The 23,477-nt window shown below is 37.1% G+C and overlaps 1 protein-coding gene across 2 annotated transcripts in view; it reads right to left on the minus strand.

Annotated features, from left to right (window-relative positions):
* Positions 1 to 23,477, minus strand: part of LOC137257620 (microtubule-actin cross-linking factor 1, isoforms 6/7-like) — a 229,169-nt gene that overhangs the window by 59,987 nt on the left and 145,705 nt on the right. For both annotated transcript variants that reach the window (XM_067794946.1, XM_067794945.1), the window contains exon 3: positions 18,890 to 19,061. In XM_067794946.1, coding sequence (XP_067651047.1) covers positions 18,890 to 19,061 — 172 coding nt within the window. The remainder of the gene's footprint in view (positions 1 to 18,889; positions 19,062 to 23,477) is intronic.

The following is a 23,477-nucleotide window of genomic DNA, read 5'->3' on the forward strand; positions in this document are numbered from 1 at the left end:
TATGGATTGAGTCGACTGGCCTAGTGTTGGAACCCACCACACCCCCGAGTAGTCTCGCTACTTCATGATTCATAAAGTCAACCACCCTTTGAAGTCGTACTACCCATGTGAATATTGGTGTGCACACAAACGTTTGGCTAAGGAGCGATTGAATCTCTCCACTATGGCTTGACTTCGACCACCAGGCCTTATCTCGACATTGTGTTTGGCTAACAGTTGTGACGCGGCGCCCATGAATTCTCTACCTGGGTCGACATGTAACTCATAGGGTTACGTCAGCGGACAGCGTTTGTATATACACTTAAAACCATGTGCTACTTGTGTTGCATCGTTCGCAGTCAAAGGTTCGGATTCCTTGTAGTGATTGGTTACATCGACGACTGTCAGGGCGTACTTGTAGGTTTTACCTCTGACAGTGTTATGTGGAAGAAACAGCAGCTTGTTTTCGTAACCAGGCTTTGGCTCTTTCTTCAGAGTGAGTGACTGAGTTTAGTTTTACGCCGTTTTTAGCAATATTCCAGCAATATCACGGCGCTTTCTTCAGAGACGTGCGGCTTTAGCTAATTTTTTTAATAGTGTCTGCCCTTTTCTGTTACTTAAATATCTTTAGTGGGACGTCCTGCGAACAGCTATTACCATCTAATAGTGTGTGTGGGCAACCCCACTGTGGCCGTAAGCATATATATTGACACCATCCGCTGCTATCCATGGTTTTGTATCCATGGGTGACAGAGACGTCTTATTCAAAGTCAACTCGTATACCTTATGCTCGTCACTATGGAGTATGTTCATCGGTGTTTGAATGTTTTCTTCTCGAATAGGGCCTGTTTGTAGAGGGTATATTTGATATGGCATTTTACCACATTCTTTTTCACACCCTTAGCCTTTCTTATTTCAGCGTCATCTGCTTTCTTGATAGAATACATCTTAGGTCTCAACCCCACATATTCAGCGATTGGTGTGCCAGCATATCTTAATCTGTGAATAATTTTAACTCCACACCTGTTTTTTTAAGTAGGGCATCCTAGTAGGGACTTGAATAATATCACGTGTGGTCCAGCCCATAATTGTTTCGAACAATTCTGAATATCTCGAAAACATCAGCCAGCAACAACACATTTGTTTTCAAATATAAATCGTGGTAATCACCTAGATTCTTACGGCCTAGTTTTTCCCATACATTGTTCGCGTGTTCATAATCATCTTGTGAGACAGACGTGTCAGTCAGCTTGCCATAGAAGCGGTCAATGCGAGGTAACTCTGTCTCATTAAACTTAGACCAGTCATCCATATATTCATACTGGTAAATACCCTTACGTAGCAACAAAGCTCTAGTTTTTTTCTCTTCTGTGTATCGATTTGTTACAGCCAAGTCGTCTGGGTTATTAGCCTTGACCAAACTGTCTAGAGACGACAACAGAAACTGAACACTATCTATGAATCTCAACCTGTTTAACGAAAAGGATATACATCTTTCCATATTGTTTGTGATACAGGATATGTGGCCTTCTACCTTTGAAATAGCTTGCATAATCAAGTGTGAATCATACCCTCATAAATTGTGAAACACCACTGGGATATGAATAAGCTTAGGGTTTACTCTCAACTTTAGATTACACTCATTGTGAGCCGCACCTCTGAATTTCCTCGTCACGTGGCAGTGGTTTCGCACTGAATCACAATTCAGAGGTTTACAGCAAACATGGCAATGTGTGCTTTTGATATGGGCTTCACAATCTGCTTGGGTCAAATGCATTGGTGTTCATTTAATCTTTTTGGTTGATAAATTTCAAGACTTAGTTGTTTTCAGTTGGCATATCTGTTCATACAGCTGAAATACAGCCCTAGAAAACCCATGAAAGGCACCTTTCACAGAAGTGGTTCTTCCCTTTATATTTTGATTGATCGTACAACAGTTGTCTGAAATACTCAATCCACACAGTGATATTTTTCACCTTGTCATATCATAAATATAGATTGTTTTACAGCCAGCCTTATACGATAAATGACTTATCCTGTGCACTATTACATTTTTACCTTCGTGTCTGAATATGTTTATGGCTAAGTCTGGATTTTGGCCACTGAGAGATAGGGGTGGGCTCATCAATGCCTTCCCAATTTTCCCATCATCTTCCGGATGACTGGAAAGTCTATCTGAATATTTTTCAGCTGGAAATTTAGCAGATCTTATCCCTACCCTCCCACAATCATCACCACCCAACCTGACCCCCTATTAGTGTAACGTTCTAGTGATTTCTGAATTTTTTCGAATGACCTGTCAATAGAAGAGTTGATAGTATCTGGTTGTGTTGCAACTTCCTGATTACCTCTGAAGTAAACATTGGTGTATTCAGTAGCTCCATCCGCCTGTTGTTTCTCTAGTGTCATCTTTAACGGGAGTTGAAATTTTATATCATTCAGTTCTTCGTTCACTTTATGAAATACCAATTGATTTATATCCCGAAAGTTTATATTTCTTTGAACTTCCATCTTCCAACCTCTCAAATATTTTCCAAAAGCACGCTCAGTCGGTGTAAATTGTAATTCTATGCGAGTTTGTTCCTTTAGTAATTCAATGAGCTCAGACTTCCTCATACGTGAATAACACCGCATTCCGCGCTCACACGCTTCCTTCACTAACTCTTTCACAGTAGGTTTTTTTTATATTTTAGAACTAATAAATCAATTAACTCAGGTTTCCTCATACGAGAATACCCCCGCATACCACTTTCACGTGCACGCTTCTTCAACTCACGTACTGTAGCCATAATACAGGGTTCACACTATATGTGGATCATTTCTATAATTGCTTGTCACTTTATCGACTCAGCCAACGCGCACTGTGTGACCCTCCGGCATCGATTGATTCACATTTAAACAATTGTTTAGTCTAGGAAATAGGCCGGCCCACAGAGGAGGTAACCTACGTTGTCGAGGGAGCAGATGCAGTCTCAGTAAAACTTTTTACTATATTACTGAGTCTAACAAAACCTAGTAGGAGGTCGCGTCAGGTAACCCTTGAGTTGACCTATGACCATCCAATCGAACGTGTGAAGGCCAAATGGATTTAACCAATCAGACAACGGATACTGTTTAGGGCTTGATGGCTAGTCACTGACACTGATCCATCAATAACCAAAAATCTGCATAAAACGGGGGTATTTGGGTTGTACTATATATGCTTAGGGCTTTTTGATGACATGGTTACCATTTGCTAACTGACAAGAAAGCTGACATCCTTGAATATTGACAAAAATGCTATTTTCAGTGACTGTTTACTTACTGTTGACAATATTGTAGCGTGCTCCATGTGCATTACCCGGTAGCGATCACATGGAAAATAGCATTTGGAATCGTTCGGGTACAAACCTTTCTGAGGTAAAAGTTACAAATGAACGTGTGAATGTCCACTTTCGTTTTGTTAGACTCAGTAGTGGTGTTAATGAAAAGTACTGAGACTAAGTTTACTTAGACTGACTAATTACGGGTATATTGTGTCTGCGTGCGCATATACTCATATATAATATCCACCTTGATTAAAAATCAGGCCATTTCTAGACATAATGAGTGGTTGGACCACTTGAAGAATGAAACTAGTTTCCCACTACAAAATAAACTGGAACAGTAACATTTTCCATATCATCATATGAGCTGCCAACAACATGAGCATCGATCTGCGCAATTGGTAACCGATGACATGTGTTAGCAAGTCAGCGAGTCTGACCACCCGATCCCATTTGTCGCCTCTTACGACAAGCATAGTTGCCTTTTCTGGCAAGCATGGGTTGCTGAAGGCCTATTCTACCCCAGGACCTTCACGGGTCGCCAAACATTGCAAGAAATAAATGCATGATAAAATGGATCAGAGAACATTCCTATGGCATAAATTACGCTTTAATGACTCATGTACTGGCCAAAATAAATATACTTGACAAAAATAGGGATATTTGGAAATTTTGAATAATGATCTATTTATTCATGGACACACTGATAAAATATCAATCATAAATATCCCTAACTTATTTTGTTCAGTATATAATCACTATGCTAGTTAGCCCATGACCAAACACTTCAAACTGGTACTGATAGATTTTTGCTCTAATAAGTTAAAGATCATCATTCCTTAGTACCTGAAATAGGAATACACAAATTTGAAATGAGATGCTTTAATCTGAGATCGATTTGTTAGGCAGCAGCTTACTAAAGTAGAACTTGAATGAACTTCAAAAGAACGTTCATGTGCAAACTGAAGCACTTATTTCACGTATACTGCAGTAAACAGTATGGGGATACATAAAGAAACATAGTGCTAACATCTCTGTGTTTACTGCATACAGCGGCAGTTTGATGTGCATTGTCCAGGATAAACAAGCTTACTGAGTTGAGTTTAGGTATGTTTATGTAGTTGCTATTCATAAAATTTGGCCTGTATTGTTACGCCAACTTCTAAATGCCTTTGAAGAAATACTGAATGTTGATTGATTTCATCATTTGGACAATGGAGTGGGCTTTGACTTTGTCACAGTGGAGTTGATTTATAGATAGAATCTGTCAATTAGCTGTTCAGTTTGCATCCTATCAGTCTGTCTGCAATTTGTTGATATTACTCTTCTGTTGGCCTCATCCGACGATATGCTACTGACTAAAGTACCTGCTGTTAACTTCCTGCTTGATACTATGCTTATATACTTCCTTTCACCTGGTTGTAATCACTATTATCTTGATAACAGCATTGGAATAAACATGGAATGTCCCACCTATGCATTATGCATCAACAAGAAAAGGGCATCTGCAAAGTTGTATTGTAAGAATGTCAATCAAATGTCAGGCAATGGATTATGATTGGTGTTGCATTCTCAATGGAGGTTTTAACATTTTCCAAACAAATAAAAGTTCCTTTGTCATGGATGTCATGACATATTTTATACCAATACATCAAAAGATGAACATGTGGATGTCACTTCAAGAATTCAAAGAATAGCATTAAACAGCAGGTGACAGCAGATTTGAACACTCTTCTCAAAGGGTTAAATCAAACACAGAGAGGTGCAAGAATTATCAGTTAACATACAAAAACCAGCATCGGTCAAAGGATTAACCAGTAACACGCTGATTGATTAATTACTTTTATCTTGCACAGTTGATTTTCTCAAAAGGTAGTGTTTATGTGTGTAGATTTACTTATCTATACTGATTACACGCTGTTGTAAAGTACCTGTGTAAAAACAGCAATCTTTCTCAAAGGATTAACTGCCCATATGTTGACTGACTGCTCACTACTGGCTAACTAAGTAACTTTTTCAAAGAATGGCAGACGTCATGCAGACCAATGAGACGATACACCAATGTGAAAAACCCTGAAAGAATAGATCTCTAGATCTTTTTCGTATATTAGACTGTTACATGATACTTAACATGGAACATGATTCCTTGTTTTTGTTGTTATTGTATACAGTAACAATGTGGAATATGTTTTGTACAGTTTTTACGTTCTATATTGTTTGAAATAAAGACCATTCATACATTTCATTTACTGTATATTAAATGTTACTTTAGAAAAGTCATCTGGCAAAGGTAAACACTCCTCAGATAAGCTCCTTTCAATAAGCATAAATTAAACACTATCGCTTCCCTCTTGGCTTGTCAAAACAACTACCGCTGCATACCCATCAGTATAGCCACCGGCCATGACTTCCTGGTCAGTATCCCATTATCTTCCGGCTAAGCTCGTGAGCACGGCTCAAACCATTGCTTAAAGTTTTCTGAATTACCTTTGCCAGTCTCTGTGATGTCACACAAGCCTATGGCGTAAATATGTCACACTATTGCATTGTTTCAGTTAGCTTTAACCAAAAGAGTTATTGTGTAAGATTGCTGCGGGTCTTACCCCAACAAGTTTGACTGCATGTTCCTTGCACATAAATACACGGTATCGTCCCCTCATCTTCACTCTTGAACTGCAGTCATGATCAGACTTGTTGGTCATATTTTGATATTGTTCAGGTAAGACCTTGCATTCTACATGTTTTGTACGTATTACTTGACTTACGTTTCATTTATGAAACGTTACTAAGTTGATGTTGGACTTACTATTTGTACTTGAATTATTTTGAACTTATTTCTGATTAAATATATATCTAGATAACTCTTATTGTATTACTTGAATACATATGATTAAAACATTCACTGGTAACGTTTATGTAACATGTACGGTTAATAAAGTTATATCCTATTCTATTGTAAGTCATGATATGAAATATTAAACCCTATATTGTATATGTAACTTACTATTATGTTACTCTCGATGTTATTCAGGTACTTCTAACTATATAATAGTAAAACATACAGACATAAATGTAATCTACAATGATGCTATCATTGCTGAAATCTGTTACAGACGATATTAATAATCCATTGATTATTAATATATACTGACGTTATTAATTCTTGTCTTTTTCAATAAAGACTCTTGAACTGCAGTCACACTTGTTGGTCATATTTTGATATTGTTATTATATAACTTGTGAGATACAGGCAAACAGCCAGATCTCATTATGATATTGATGGATACATACCTCAACAGACAGACAGAGAGACAGACAGACAGATAGATTTTATTCAGTGTAAGGACTTTGGCCCAAAATACAGAGAGATTTAGTGTTACAAAATATCCCTGCGCATTGAACATATTTGTAGAAAGTACAAGAGCGTAACATAAACATATCATATATTATTTTGCCTTATTTGTTGTGCTTTGTATAAAAAGATTGAAGTTTTATGGAATATGTCATAATGCTGCAACATAATTATGGAGATGAAGTTTTGTTGCGAGGTGGACTTGATGTATTTGCCAATAAGTGTATTACCGAGAGAACAATAAGCTTCACAGATTAAAAGTACATGATATTCATTTTCAATAAAATATTTTTTTTGATAATTTGATAAACAGAGAGGACAAAGTCTTTCTTGATATGGTATAGCTTGGTGTCCTCCAGTGTTGACAGCAATTCTAAAGTTACTGCATCTGAAATGTGATAACATCCTTTTGAAGTGAGATGGTAGTGATGAATTCAGATAGTATTCAACAGTGAGTAGGGATTTATATTGTTTATATGAGTAAGAATCTGGTAAGTTACGAACATTTACACTCCAGGTTTGTTGTAGATTGTCAAACAGTCTCAGCTTGAACATTGATAGGAAAATATTTGTCACCAACATCTTGGGAGATCCATACATATCCAAATCCAAATCTAAATAAACTATTTTTGATGTTTGTAGCATAACAGGTGTGTCCCATGTCATCAAAGGCAGTGGACATTCTGTAGCACTGGAAGGGGAGTCTCTCAGGGCCCATTTGTATCAGCCTACACAGGTACTTGACAGCTCTTGTCATATATGTAAGCTGCAATGGAGCTCTAACACATTCACCAAGCACCATCACATTACATGTATATTTTGACACTTTGAGCGGAGATTTGCATATTTTTACATGGACATCTTCAATTATTTTACAGTAATTATATCCCCAGATCTGAGAGCCACAGCAAAGGATAGGAGTGACAATACTATCGAAAATCTTGAACAGATCTTTACAAGAAATATTACCATGTGCTCTCTGATATCTGTGTATAGCTATCATAGCTTTAGAGCTCTGGGTAGCTAAAGAAATTTGAACCTGTGTCCATATCAGTTTGGGTGCAAACATAATGCCTAAATATCTGTATTTTCGCCATTGTATGTCCGTTTTTCATAGCTTCAGGGTCCACCATTTAGAAAAAACATGACTTTTGTTTTCTTCGAGTTCACTTCCATTCCCGTTTCGAAGCAAAATAATTACAGAGCATCTATTTTCTTTTGGAGTTCAATGGCTGAGTACGCTCCAGATGATCATCTGCAAACATTATAGCAAAAACATTTTTAAAATCTCGTGAAATAAAAACACCATCTCCTCCAACATCTTCCAGTTGTTTTAAAAGCTTATTGATGAATATGATAAATAGCTGGGGACTCAAAATACAACCTTGACGGGTGCCACTTGAAATAATCTGTTAATCCTCCTGAACCTCTCACACAGGTACACAGGCTTAAATACATAGATAGGAATATATTATAAAATTTTCTATTAATTCCAATATCTTTCAAACTTTGAAATAGAATATCATGTCTTATACTGTGAAATGCCTTTGAAAAGTCCACAAAAAGACCGTAAAATCTCCCTTTCCTTTTTTCGATATATTTCTGTATCATTGCTTGTAGGCTGAACATGTTGTCAATATTTGAGTAATTTGAAGTGAAACCTGCTTTCAGCTCATCAATAATTGCATTGTCCTCACAAAAAGTCTCTGGTTTAATATAGATGTAAATATTTTACACATGGTATCAATCAATGAAATTCCTCTATAGTTGTTAACATCGTTCTTATCTCCAGATTTAAAAATGCTTCTATTCCAAGCACAAGGAAATACACCACTGTCAAATATCTGATTAAAAATGACTGTTAATGTGGGTAAAATAGCACTTGTTGTATTTTTAAAGTATTCTGTGACAATTCCATCAGGTCCAGGTGATTTATTACTTTTTGATATGTCGCTCGACTTCAAAGTTGTCAGTGGGATAATCATCAATGCCTTGCTGCATGAAATCAATGTTATCTTCTGGTATATAGTCAAGAAATGTTTTAGTCCTAGCATTCAAGTCACCTGCTAGGAAGAGCTCTTTATCTGGGTGGTCATAAACTATCTGAATCAAATAATCCTCCAAAACAGACATGCCATTGTTATCTGTGTCCTCATAAATTGGAGAGTTTTCAGGTGAAAGGTAAGTTAGAATCAGTACTGTATCATTTAAACTACCTAATCTTGAAGTTTTGAACAAGAAAACCACAGTATTTTCAAAATGTTCATACATTCTAGTTAAATATCCTCCGTTCAGTCATGATTCTTTGATGAGGATTGTTACGCCACCACTATGTCAACCAAATTTCTTAGTTTTTATCCGTACACTGTTAAATGATCGATAACTGACCAGAAAGGTTTTAAATTCATCTACGCTACGAGCAAAAGATTCACAGAAGGCAATCAAGTCATAATCAGTGCAAAGTTGTTTTACCTGCGAATCGGGTTTATGTAATCCTATATTCCATGAAAGAATGTCAAATGTGAGGTCGTGGCCAAAACTTCAAGTGTTTTTGTTTTGAGACGTTGGCATGGGAGTTGCCTCCATTGGAGTGGGCGTTACCCTGTTTCCGGGGTCCAAAGTTTCCCATGTGCGCATGTTACCTGTTGCCTGTGGTCTTTGTGGTTGATCATGTGAAATATTCTTGATGGACATTTAATCATAAACGAATACTTCCCCTTGAACTATCAACTTGTTGAGACGCATTTTAGGTTGTTTTCCAGCATCTTGCGCTTGTACAAAACATGGAGATAGTGCCCGTTGATCCTCATGCACTGACTGTGGAAAATCTTCTGTCACTCGTGTCCTGGCTCCTCATTCCAGTGATTCCCGGACTTGTTTGAAGATGCTGCTCTTGTCCTTAGTCAGCAGGAATTTTGCTATGATAGGTGAATCATTTCTCCTCAGATTTAGTCTATGTGCTATCTATATGAACAGATCTCTAGATCTTTTTCGTATATTAGACTGTTAAATAAAACTTAACATGGAACATGATTCATTGTCTTTGTTCTTACGATATTGATGGACACATACCTCGAACAAGGTAATAGCCAGATTTAATGTTGCAGATGTTAGTCTGTTTTATTTTTAATATTTGCATTTTGTTTATGCAGTGGAATCTGTCAAATTTGGACCATGGGTAAATCGGCTTTCTTTACAATTCGGACCTTAGTGGTGGTCCCGGCAGAACTTAGTTAAGTTATAAATCCGACTCGGTACAATTCGGAATTCGGACTAGAATCTCGGCCTGACAAGGCAATTGACTATGAAAACAAGCTGATTACGTCAGACTTCCTGACAGAGGCAGAGTGAGTGACCTAATCAGCGGTCCCAGACTTCAAAAGGATTATTGGGTTAATCAGTAAACAAACAACTCAACCAAGAGGACTCAGTGTCACTGTCATTTTATTATAAATAGAAAACAGTCTCGTATTATTTTTCATCAGTAGTAAAATGGCTGAACGACCTCCAAAGCGAAGACGTGCATATGCGACATTAAGCTTGGCTTCTAAGATCAAGTTAACAGAAGATGGCAAATCGACACCTCCAATTAAACAGAAAGACCTTGCTGAAAAGAACAAAATCAGCAAGCAAACAGTGTCAGACATTTTAAGAAAACGGGACTACTACCACCAACAGTATGCCGAAAATGTAAATGCAGAAACCAAGCGAAGTCACAATGGTAAATATGACAACATTGGCGTGATGCTCTGCGAATGGCACGAAGTAAGAATATGCCACTGTCCGGACCAATATTGAAGGAAAAAGCTTTACAGTTTGCGACTGACCTCAGTGTGACTGATTTCAAGGTGTCTGACAGATGGTTTTCGTGTTGGAAACAACACTACAATGTGAAACGGTTTACTGTTAGTGGAGAAAGTGCGTGCGTTGACATTGATGTGACTGACAGCTATAAGGACTGCCTCCCAACCATCATCGGAGATTATCGCCTCGAGGACATTTTTAATTGTTACGAGACAGGATTGTTTTACCGTGCACTACCTGACAAGACCCTGTCAAATAAACAACACGCATCAAAAGGCAGCAAAGTTTCAAAGGAGCGACTGACTGTTCTATTGTGTTGTAGTGCTACCGGTGAGAAACTTAAGCCGCTTGTGATAGGTAAAGCGGAACATCCCTGGTGTTTCAAGAACGTTAAGTCCCTCCCCATGACATGGGCAGCTAATAAAAAGGCTTGGATGAACAAGACATTGTTTGACAGCAGGTTAGGAGAATTGAATCACCAAATGAGGAAACAAAGAAGGAAGTTTCTTTTATTCCTAGATAGCGCGCCTTCGCACGCACGTGAGTTAGATTATAGCAATGTGGATGTGAAGTTTCTTCCCACTAATACAACTTCTGTGTTGCAACCGCTCGACCAAGGGATAATATGTGCGTTCAGGGCAAGGTATCGAAGACACATGCTAAAAGTTCTCTTGACGCGTATGGATGACAGAGAGAGTGTGAGCGAACTTTGTAAGTCAGTGACTGTGATGGATGCAGCGCGTTGGATAAACCTTGCTTGGTCTGAGACCACAGTTTCGACTGTTTTGAAGTGTTTTGCAGTATGTGGATTCAGGCCCGTCGACCAAGACGACAACGCAAGTGACAGCGAGGAAGATGACATTCCATTGTCAAGACTCATCTCATCGCTACATCCGGATGAAACGGCAGAAGAGTACACTTCTTTTGACAGTAAAATCCCCACAGAAAGCATGTGTGATGATGATTGGGAGCGTGACATGGTGGAATCGCATCGTGGGACTGCGAGCGAGTGTGTGTCAGATGACAATGACCATGAACCAGATGATGATGATGTGTCTCATGTTGAAAAGATGAACATGTTACAAAGAATGAGACAATTTGCATACCGTAACAATGAGAGAATGTTGCAGCCTCTTTTAAACTTAGAGGCAATGACACAGGATGTTGCGCTATGTCAACGATTTTCCGAGTGCAAACAGGCCGACTTGAGGCAGTATTTCTGTAAGTGAAAGTAAAATTGACCATGAATCACAACATGATGATCAAGTTTAAGTGAAATTGATAAATTAATAAATAATTATTCATTTTACACTAGTGTATTGTTGTCTATTATGTGTTTTCACTGTTGTGTCTGAAAGTTCGTCATCAAGGGAGCTAACTCCTGTCAAATTGGACACTTCGGACTCTATGTAATTCGGACAATTAAGTCGGTCCCAGTTGAGTCCGAATTTGACAGATTCCACACAGTCTATGACACTATGACAGACTACATGCACTAGATCATACTTAGGGCATGCGTGAAAAATATAAAATGTCTAGATATTACAGTCATGTTATAAATTCACTATAAGTATTAACAGATAGTTTGCTTTTTATAAAGTTTTGAAATGCATACAGAAAAAGGCAATAAACTAATTAGGGTCAGACAAAATATAAATATGCACATTTATTTTTCATTTATACCATTTTCTACCACTGGAAGATGGTTTAAGTTCCAAATGTTTTTGTTTGTTATCATAAAAAATGAAGCTGCACATATTATCAAGTGAAAAAGATTTATTTTTTCTTGATTACACTATGCCTATATTATCATTTGCATATGTGGGGGTGCAGCAGAGGTCACGAACAAGTTGAGTATTCTGTTGATATCATCCCAGAAAAGTAACAACCAGTCCACAGAACTTACTCTGGATCAGTGCCCTTTTCAGTGTTTTCTTCACATGATTATTCTTGTTTAAGAAAACACTATTTATGTACCTCTTATGCTTCAGTTTGCAGTCTAAGTGAAAATAGAAGTTCAGTTCAGACTTGGTCCCTGTCCGTGCCAGATATGCTCACTTCCATCAAAGCAGCTAAAGCAGCACCCTAACTTCAAAGTGTACTGCTTGTTGACGTCCTGAGCCTAAAAAATGTGAAAGGTTGGCTTTCTGATCTGACACCCTCTCAAACTATTGTCATATAAGTGGTAGTAATTCCTGACCATTAGGATCAAGACGGATTTGTTTATTTTGGAATTTAATGCTTTTCTCAAACTATAATCTCATAACCAATTTGTCTTTGGAAACATCTGTGTATACTGATTTCTCTAGAAGTTGTGATCTAAAATGAATAATATATTAAACATTTTCTCCCCTATTCATGTAAAGGACCAAATTAAGCAGTTACATTATGAAAATTTTAAAAATGAATTAATTTGGGTTGTTTTTGCCTCAGGCCACCCCATTATTTCGTGAATACACAAGTTGCATAACCCCATGGGTGTCGTTCCGGGAAGACTATAATTTATTTTTCGGATGTCCCACGAAGTCTGATATTTATGCTTCAGATTTCCTGGGAGAGATATTTTCCAAGGAAGTAGGGAAGTACCACCAAAGCAAAAGATACGATGCCAGACAGAAACATAATCCATATCGGCAGCAGAGTTCTAGCTGAATCTTGGCTACTCGGTTATAGCAGACCAATATTTAAGAATAGATTGTAGTCAGGCCTTTGATACTGTTTGGAGAAATGGTTTCTGGATACAAATGCTTGTAGTAACATAAACAGCACATGTTTTAAGATAATGAACAATAGGTACCAACAAATTAAATCCTGTGTAAAACATGGTGATTCTAATTCACCAATCTTTTTTAATTCACTAAACATTTTTTATGTATACACATGTAAATGTACTTTATAGAAGAACAGATAAGCATTTACATAAACTTATTAGCATAATTGTATGCAGATGACATTGTTTAGTTATCGGAATGGGCTGAAGAATTACAGTTAGCATTGTTTCGGTGTAACTATACTTTAGTGTCATATGTTATTGTCAAATAGTGATCAATTAAACGGGTGAGTAATAAATGGCTATCATAATTCAGAAATAAATTTTTCAACTTTTGTAAACAACTTTATTTATATTTCTAAATGTGCCCAAATGTGGTGTCCATTTTAACCGTTTTCTTTGTAACTTGTCAGAGCCTCTGAGTGAGGTGTGCCATGTTCATTAAGCCATAACACTGCATTGCAAGTTTGCAAGTACTGCAAAGGCTAAGCGCATTGAACCGAGAAATGTCACAATTTTAGCCTTTCTGGTCATGAAGCACACTGTCTCTGACCACAAACCCAAACAGGTTGTCCTCTATTTGTCTGCATCCAAATATGCCTACAAGCATAAACAACATTTCATGGTCTGTTGATTGTTGATCATGCAATGAAAAACCACCTAAATGGTCCATTCCTTGTGGTAGGTGTTGATTAGCCAGTACCAATTTGAGAATATATTCTACAACAATGAGCCTATTATTCCCTGGCAAGTCTTCACTTTTATGACATATAATAAACCCTATGTCAGTGTGTCCGGTAAACTTTTATTTAATCCATGATGTAATGTAGGTCTATGTAATTTGTGTTTATTCAAACTGTGACAGGAAAAATTATTTGCCCGTTTGGGTTTAAATAAGTAAACCATACACTAAAAACAGTATTTTTGAAAATGCTGGCCATACTAGGAGCAAATATAGCGGTCAATATCAATTTTTGACACTCAGGACAAGAAGGATGCAGATGAGTGTAGATATACTATTATATAGAATTGATTCCTAGTTGATAGCATAGGATATGATCCCAACTTTCAAAAATGTGTCTCTTCACATGTCACATGTAGTTACATTAATTTAAATAAAAAATGCATACTATCGAAATTCGGCTTAATCCTGTAGTTCTCATAAGTTTCTTAGAAACATATATATTACGTTTCAAGCAGCTGTTTCTCACTCATCTAAATCCATTTTGTTTTTAAATTCTGACACTGCTGTATATTTTTATGTTTACATATACAAGTGCCATAACCTATTATCCAAGCAATTAGTCTGTTGCATCAGAAATGCCAGTCATCATAGCTTAAAATAAAATATTTCCTCCTTCAAAAACATGTCCACCAGTCAGTATTGTGAGTCTGTTATATATGTGAATTTATTGGTTCACACAAAAGTTTAACACCACTTAAAGCTCTTAATATACATAGTCATTTACAGAGATTTCTCTCAACGAACAACATGTAATTCTGACCGACAAAACGGATGTTTAGGATAGAAATATATTTCATATGTATCTTGTTTTGGTAACAAAATATTTCCCATGACAGACAATTTACTATCTGATTTTCATTCTCCAGTTGTTAAAGAAAATGTTAGGCTATGTCTGTTTGTTAGGGATTAACACAGAAAATGTGCTTATTATCAAATATATGTTTTAGATGATATAGAATTGAATTTAACCCCAGAATTATTATACGAAGATATGTTTATGCATTTATATATATTATTACAAGTTTTAACAGTACAATGTACAATGGCTGGATAAAGTCATGCATGTGTAATGTAATATAAAAGTACTCACTCACTGGCATACAAAGAATCAGATTGAAATACAACATTGTGCAGTGCAGATACTATGTAAAGTGGGAAAAGATATTGATTTTATTGATATATTTATGTTAAAATTTGAAAAATCAATTTAATGCAACAAAACATAAAAGCGAGCTCTAAAACTAAAATATGAGCTTTTTCATAATTATTATAATAATCTGATCATTGTGAAGACAAGATGTATGTAGACACTGCAGGAAAATGTAAACCTTTTGATGCTGACAACACTTAACAGTAGCATTTATTATGTTAGATATTGAAATTTATTATCAACATGAATGTATGTATTGTTTAGTTGTGTAATGAAAATAGATTTTGGAAAGTGCCCTTGAAGATATGCTTAACCTAATGGTAGTTTTGCTTCTTCTGTGTCTACAATAGTATATTTAATAAATTAATATTTTAATATTATTTCCTTTATTAAAACTTAAAGTAGATTTTAGTTATGCCCATGTTTATCGCATTTGCAAGTTGGTTACATGTAGGCAATGATTGACATAATTCATCTGCTACTGTTATTTAACAATTACTTGAACATTGTTTCTCACTTTCCTCTGTTGCTGCTAAATATCTGTGTTGTCCTTAATCCCACCATGAATGACCCGATGAAATTTACATGAAAAGACTAGTGTTTCACATTTCTCGCACCGCATCAGCTCCCCGCCGTTGTAAATTGCATGATTGCGTCATATTGGTCGTAATACTAAAATGATTTGAGTACATATACACTGAAAACACACTGCAGTTTTAAATGTGTGATACTGACAAATCTACTGCCAGACTTAAATAACCGATTGCAAAACGTCAACAAAACGACAAAACATGACCTGAAAACGATCAGCTGATTCCACTGCCTCGCTTCGAACTGGCATTTCGCGATTCATACTTGCAAAGTAAGCAGTCATGCCTATCCCAGGTGTATCATAGAAGCATGGAATAAATATTTTAAGACATAACACTTGATATATCATCGTAAAAGGGAAAAGATATTCTGTCCACGCACCGGCGTGAACATTACCTGTGAAGGTGAGTGTGAGTGAGTTTAGTTTTACGCCGCTTTTTAGCAATATTCCAGCAATATCACGGTGGGGGACACCAGAAAATGGGCTTCACACATTGCACCCATATGGGGAATCGAACCCGGGTCTTCGGCGTGACGAGCGAACGCTTTAACCATTAGGCTACCCCACCGCCCCTGTGAAGGTGAAGGCTATACTGGTTAACTGTAATGGTAACAAGTACGGCTCACATCGCGCATACAACATGCGCTGTCAGTTTATGGTTGGACCATCTGGATCAGCGCACCTAGCGGATTAGTGAAGGGAAGATAAATTCAAAAACATCACCCATTAAGTCTACACACTTATAGGTATACGCTAATTTCAGTGAGATAAGCCAAAAGTGAGTTTGACTGAAAGAAAACAAGAAGGTAAAGTCATCAATATCAATGGCAAAATACTCACAAACATATCTATGATCTATGTTTTGGTGTGTATATTGCAAAGTGGAAGGACAGCATTTAAAGCTTTTGAAGTTCTGTTCCAGAAAGGACCACTACCGGAAAAAAGTACTACCACAAAATTCCATCCAAGTCAAAGTTGTTGCCATGGAAACACAAACAAATATTTTATACAGAATTCAAAAACAACTATAGGGCACCAGTACAACACCAAATCTATCTATGTGCCCAGTTAGGTTTGAAAAAAGAGAACAGTTTTAAACTGCTGTTGCAGAAAAGATAACAAGAGTCATCAGAAGATGACATATCACCTTGGCCCCTACATATTTGAACGGACAAATCGTCTTACAGTTACTTGACCTCTTTTTATACTAAGTTTGAATTGTTTCCATGGAAATCATGAAAAATAAAAATGCCAACAATCTGTAAATAGCAAAGGCACCACTTTGGGGTCTATCCCACATATCTGCCAAGTTTTGCAGAAAGATATTAAAAAGTTTTCAAGTTGAGCTCCGGAAACAGAGCCTATCCCTCCCTTTTGAGACTAAGTACAAATTATTTCCATGGAAACCAAGAAAAATTAAAATGATTCAAATCTGTAAATAGCAAAAGGCACCATTTCGAGATCTGTTTCACATATCTGCCAAGATCTACTAAAAGATATTAAGAAATTTTCGAGCAGTGCTCCGGAAACGAAGCCCATCGCTCCCCTTTTGAGAGTAAGTCTGAATCGTTTCCATGTAAACGGGGAAAAAAGGAAAATGACAAATAACTACAAATAGCAAAAGGCACCACTTTGGGGTCTGCCTCACATATCTGCCAAGTTTTGCTTACAGATATTATGAAGTTCTTGAGTTATCCTCTGTAAACAATTTGTAAATCCCTCAATTTTGCGACTAAGTCTGAATCGTTTCCATGGAAACAGGGAAAATAATAAATCGCAAAAAAACTGTAAATAGCAAAAAACATCACTTTAGGTTCTGACTGATATATCTACCAAGTTTTGCAGAAAAATGTTGAATGGTTTTTGAGTTATGCTCTGGAAATGAAGTCCATCCCTCCATTTTGAGACTAGGTCTGAAACACTGCCATGGGAACCAAGAAAATAATGTCACAAAAACTTGTAAATAGCAAAAGGTACCACTTTGAGGTCAGCTTTAGGTTCTCACTGATATATCTACCAAATTATGCAGAAAAATGTTGAATGACTTTTTAGTTATGCTCTGGAAACAAAGTCCACCCCTCCCATTAATCTAAGACCCAAACGTTTCATGGAGTGAAAAAAAATGACATAAATAAAAATTCCAAAATGCTGTAAATAGCAAAAGGGACAACCATAGGTTCAGTTTATTATATCTGGCAATTTTGGTCTACAAATTATTTTGAACGGTATTTTGCTTTTTAAGCTCTGGAGACAAAATGACTATATCCTCCCACATAACATGCTTGGGTATAATAAGATTCTACCACCATTTTGAGTCAAAGTCAACTTTGTTACCAAGGAAATGACAAAATTATTTTATTCAGAATTCCTAAACTACCAAATTTTGCAGAAAAATATTGAGTGTTTTTGAGTTCTGCACCGGTAACGAAACCCATCACATTATTTTGAGACTAAGTCTGAAACATTGCCATGAAAACCGAGAAAATAATAAATCACAAAAACCTGAAAATAGCAAAAGGCACCACTTTGGGGTCAGCCACACATATCTAACAAATATTTGGTACATGGGCTCACTTCCTTTGAAACGAAGCCCTCAGGAGACCAAACCCAGTCATAGTGGGTGGGTGTGTACTCTAGTGTAACAGCAGCTTCGGATTGGCTGGTTCATTTGCTGATACACTGAGGGTTCATTGTGTGTACAGAATTGTTTGATGGGCATTTTTGAAGTATGGCAAATCACAAGAAAGTACGATTTTATGGATAACAACTTCTACACCAAAACATTCCACGGAAAAACAAAAAATAAACATGAGAAAAATCTGTAAATGGCAAAAGGCACAACCATATGTTCAGATTATTATATCTAGCAATTTTGGTCTCAAAATATTGAGTAGATTTGAGTTATGCTCCGGAAACAAAATGATCACAGAAGGACGGATGGATGGGCAGATGGATAGATGAACGGATGGATGGATGGACAGACAGACAAGGCGTTGACAATATCCCCCCACATTACATGTTACGGGGATAAAAATACCGATTTACCAATGTGACAGGGTGATCTTTCCCTAAAAACTAATGGCAAGATTCCTTTAAGACACATGTTCTTTATGGAAAGATCACCACCCTGTCATATTTCAGTGAATTTCTCGTAAGTTTGTCTTGTTTGTATTTCACTGCATAACAGTTTACCTGATTTAAACTGGCTGTATGTGATTATTCCCTCTCCTTCAGTGTCAATTTTCTTGAACATTTCTACAGCACAAGATGATTTCTGCTTCAGCCATCTGTCCATACGGTTCACAAAGACATTAAACATCTCTGGATTGTTTCTAATCTTCTCTGTACTCTTTTCAAGTTTTTCCTGGAATGAAAGTGAAACATGATTGAAAGGAACTGACCATCATTGTAGTTAATACAAAAGTACACCAGGTAAAAGACCTTTCAGCACTATGACACAAGATAATGAATTGCCTCAATCAATTAAAACATTGTCAAAGTGCAAAGTTACCAGATTGCACAGAAACAGTGCCATTGTTGCTTAACAAGGTACATTCTCTCAGTGTGATAGGTGGCGATATGCTGTGGTTACACATATTCAAAGAGATCTGTGAGTTTTGTTGTTTACTCATTACAGGGATGAGAATGGAAATTTTCATTTACAGCTGAAAACTAGTCGGGGGTCTGGGGGCCAGAAGCTCCTGGGATTTTGGCATTTTACACACTAAATATGGCTTCTAAAATCAATATTAACACTGTATATAAATTTAGATGTTTCAGAAAAATGACCCTGGGGATGTAAAAAAACGCGGATTTCCGCGGATCCGCGGAAATTTCTCATCCCTGTCATTAAGGCCAAGAGATGCATATGTGGGGCAAATTAATTAGTTTCTCACAGTGAGAGCCGCATATCGGGGGTTATGAAAAGCACCTCTTATTCAGCGAGTGCCGTGTATTGGGGATGATAAAAAGCACCTCCCATTCAGCGAGAGCCGCGTATTGGGGTTTTAAATTTCAAATTCCTATTGTACCTATTATTTCAATCAATTTAGCAGTAATGGTCAAAGATTAGCTTTTCTTACGAGAGAGGTTACTTTCTATGTTACATTTCACTATTAATGTGTTTTGATAACAATTGCTTGCAATGTCGGGGGCTTATACTGGCAGATGAACAAGTGTCTCAGAGAAAGGGGATTACGAGATGTTGTTACAGGAGGTAAGTGTTTGTTACTCGTTATTGGGAGTGAATACTAAGATACTATGTTTGCACATTGATTGAATTAACGGTGACAAGGTTACAAACCTTCTTCTAAGTTAAATAATTCATTCTTTCATTTTGTGGAGGCCATTGTCAATATTCTGAAATTCGTTTGCTTTCAAACAAATATAAGCATGCCCATCTTCATAAATATTTGGGGAGATTCAACTGCAAGTGTATACATCACAATAAATCATTATCGTGTAAATTATTTTAATTCTATAATACATGTACTTGAATTGTGATATTTATTCGTAACAATGTGCAGATTATATTGAAATGTTCAGCAAGCCATTTTGTTTGATGTACAAATAGTGTGCGCAAAATGTATATGTAAATAAATACTATCTCCACTCAATGGTTGGATTGGGTTATCCGGGGTTAAAATCATCGGAATGTAGCGCTTTGAGCGCTTTAAAGGAAAATAAACTCGTCAAAGTGCTTGTTAGTGTTACATGTACATTTCAGGCATCCTTACGATTATGTGTGTTCACGATGCACAAACCTTTTCATGCTAAATTTTATGAAACCGAAATCCAGCATATCGATTGGTCAGTGACCAAACCAATAGTCAATCTGTATCCAAGCTGTCTAGTGACAGAATGTGCTCTTCAAAAATTTAGCCCACGCCCCATCACCTGTCATTTCCTCTGTGACAGGTATCTCATAATACGATTGGTCATACGTAACAAATCAGCCACTATATTGAACAGTTGAGATACAAAATGTCCTATTCGGGAACTTTGATGACACCCATCACATGACCCTTTGTCTTATGTATGTGCAAGGAATAGCATTATACAATAGGCATACATGTATGTTCTTGTGATGATGTATATTTTCTGCGTTAAATCTAGATGAGCCAAAGCGACAAACTAAATCTGTTATATGTAAGTCACAGACTAGCTTATTAGTACTTTCCTTAAAATATTCAGTATACACTAGCAATGTATCGGCGAAAACGCTTCTTTCACAGATTATTATGCATGTGCGTATATTCGCCATTGACAGATGTTTTGAACAATTTAATCTCTCACAATGATATGAGAGGGACATCATTTTGTATGCCTTACATACAATGAAACGGACTGACAAACGTCGAGACATCAAATGAGGCCTACCATAAAGACTTGTTCCAAGGACGATAACGCTTTATGCACTAGTTGTGTTATACAAATGGTACCGTATACCATTCTTGTCAGTTGTTGGGCACAATGTGTGAAGCCCGCGCGATACTGCTGGAACATAGCTAAAATCGCCGTAAAACTAAATTCACTCATTCTCTTCAACTGTTGCATTTCAGTCGCTATTCTTTTACATTTCCAAAATACTAAGACATGTGTGTTCACCATCTGAGAACAAATACACTCATCATAGTGTCAGTCTACTCCCATATGTCTTATGTGTTTCTTTCATACATCATTACAGTAACTGATGTTATGTTTACAATACACAAATTGTTGCATGACAGTTGATACAGCCGAAACACAACATAGCCATTGGTCAACGATAAAGCCAATAATCAATCTCTACCCTATCACTTTGAGTATCCAAACATGCTCTTCAGGAATTTAGGCCATCATAGTGTCAGTCTACTCCCATATGTCTTATGTGTTTCTTTCATACATCATTACAATAACTGATGTTATGTTTACAATACACAAATTGTTGCATGACAGTTGATACAGCCGAAACACAACATAGCCATTGGTCAACGATAAAGCCAATAATCAATCTCTACCCTATCACTTTGAGTATCCAAACATGCTCTTCAGGAATTTAGGCCATGCCCCATCACCTTGCCCTTCCTATGTGACAAGTTCTCACGATACGATTGGTCAAAGTATCAGCCAATATAATGAGTAACTGAAATATAATGCGTTACATTCGGGATATTTTATCCCATCACATGATGGGAAGCTTTGTTTAGCATCAAGTAATGATAAATGTATCCTGCAGTATGTATGTGTATGAATGGTGATGTATGTTTGCAGCGTTAAGTTAAGATGGACAAAGTGACAAACTGTAAATCTCTATATGTTCCATGTTACTTACACACCTACTGATACTTTCCTTGAAATAGTCAGTAAGCACGAGCAATGTATAATGCAAGCCCCCCTCTTTCTAAACTCTATATAAATAATATATTATAATTCAGTCCATCCGATGAGAGAGACAGGAGGAATTTGTATATTTGTTCATCTCGTACGTACAAAGACCGCGTAGGTGTTGATAAAAATACAGCACACACTGGCAAAGGGGTATGAGAGACACAGTGAATAAATTACATGAAATGCTGTAATATATGTGTGGCAGTCACATATATTCATATGGCTGTCAGCTTTGTACAGTGTAATTATTAGTCATATTAGTATTAGTACTAGTTGTTGCGCAGTGGAATTGTTAAACAAATTTTGTAAGTACTAAATATGAAGAAAAAATGAAAACTAAACGGTAACCAAACAATGATATTGCCACTCCGACCACCAAACTAAATATTGACACCTTTTATGACTGTCCACCAAACTAAATTGACTAGATAATTCGAACTATGAACAATGCCCGAATATGGCAACTATTTGTCTTAATTCACAACAGTGCAGACGAACACTCTACTTTTCGACCCTACATCTTCCCGTCCGAAGCGCATATACACGACCCTGCACATGCAAAAAACTCAAAATGCACGAGACGTGACAGTTGCGTTTTTATGCGATGTTCATGTTTCTTGAAAAGGTGTGTTTTGGCTATTGTTTTTCACATATCAAAATCATGAACTAATGTAACTGACATTCTCTTCAGAACATACCACCCCCCGCTGACAAGACCCTGGTCTTTCAGAAAGACGTCTATATAATCTGAGCTAAATGTGTAGAACTACTGAAGTTGAAGTGCACACGTGGGTGACCTATTCTGGATTCCACTCCAGTGGACAAAGCTTAGTAACAGGTCTAGTCAACACCGACTTCCCCACTTGAACATCCACTACTCTGACATGTCCATCTCTGCTTGGATATATACTGAACATCATTGAAAACGCACCACCCCTAAAATTGTGGATTTCTAAGAGCAGAAGTGAGCAATCTATGTAAATTTTACATATTTGTGTAGACCAATGTTTGATAAAGAAAAGAAGCAAAAAACAATCAAGCAAAACAGTGAAGATTTAATGCAGCTGACAATGAAATAAAGATGGGGTCAAAATGGAAAGTCAGTAGCGTGTATGACCCCCGTTAGCAGCAACACAAGCTGTGCAACGTCTCCTCATTGAACGGATAAGTCTCTGAATAAAGTCCTGAGGCACTGCATTCCACTCTTGCTGCAAGGCATTGTCGAGTTCCCCAAGGTTGTTGATCTGCGGACGACGTGCGAGGCGTTGTAATCCCACAAGTGTTCGATGGGTGACAAATCTGGTGACAATGCAGGCCAATGAAGTAGACGAATGTTGTTGTTAGCCAGATACTGTATCGAAACATGTGCAGTGTGGGCTCGTGCATTGTCATGTTGAAATGTGTGCAGATC

This window comes from Haliotis asinina, chromosome 12 (assembly GCF_037392515.1).
Source record: "Haliotis asinina isolate JCU_RB_2024 chromosome 12, JCU_Hal_asi_v2, whole genome shotgun sequence".
NCBI classification, from domain to species: Eukaryota; Metazoa; Mollusca; class Gastropoda; order Lepetellida; family Haliotidae; genus Haliotis; species Haliotis asinina.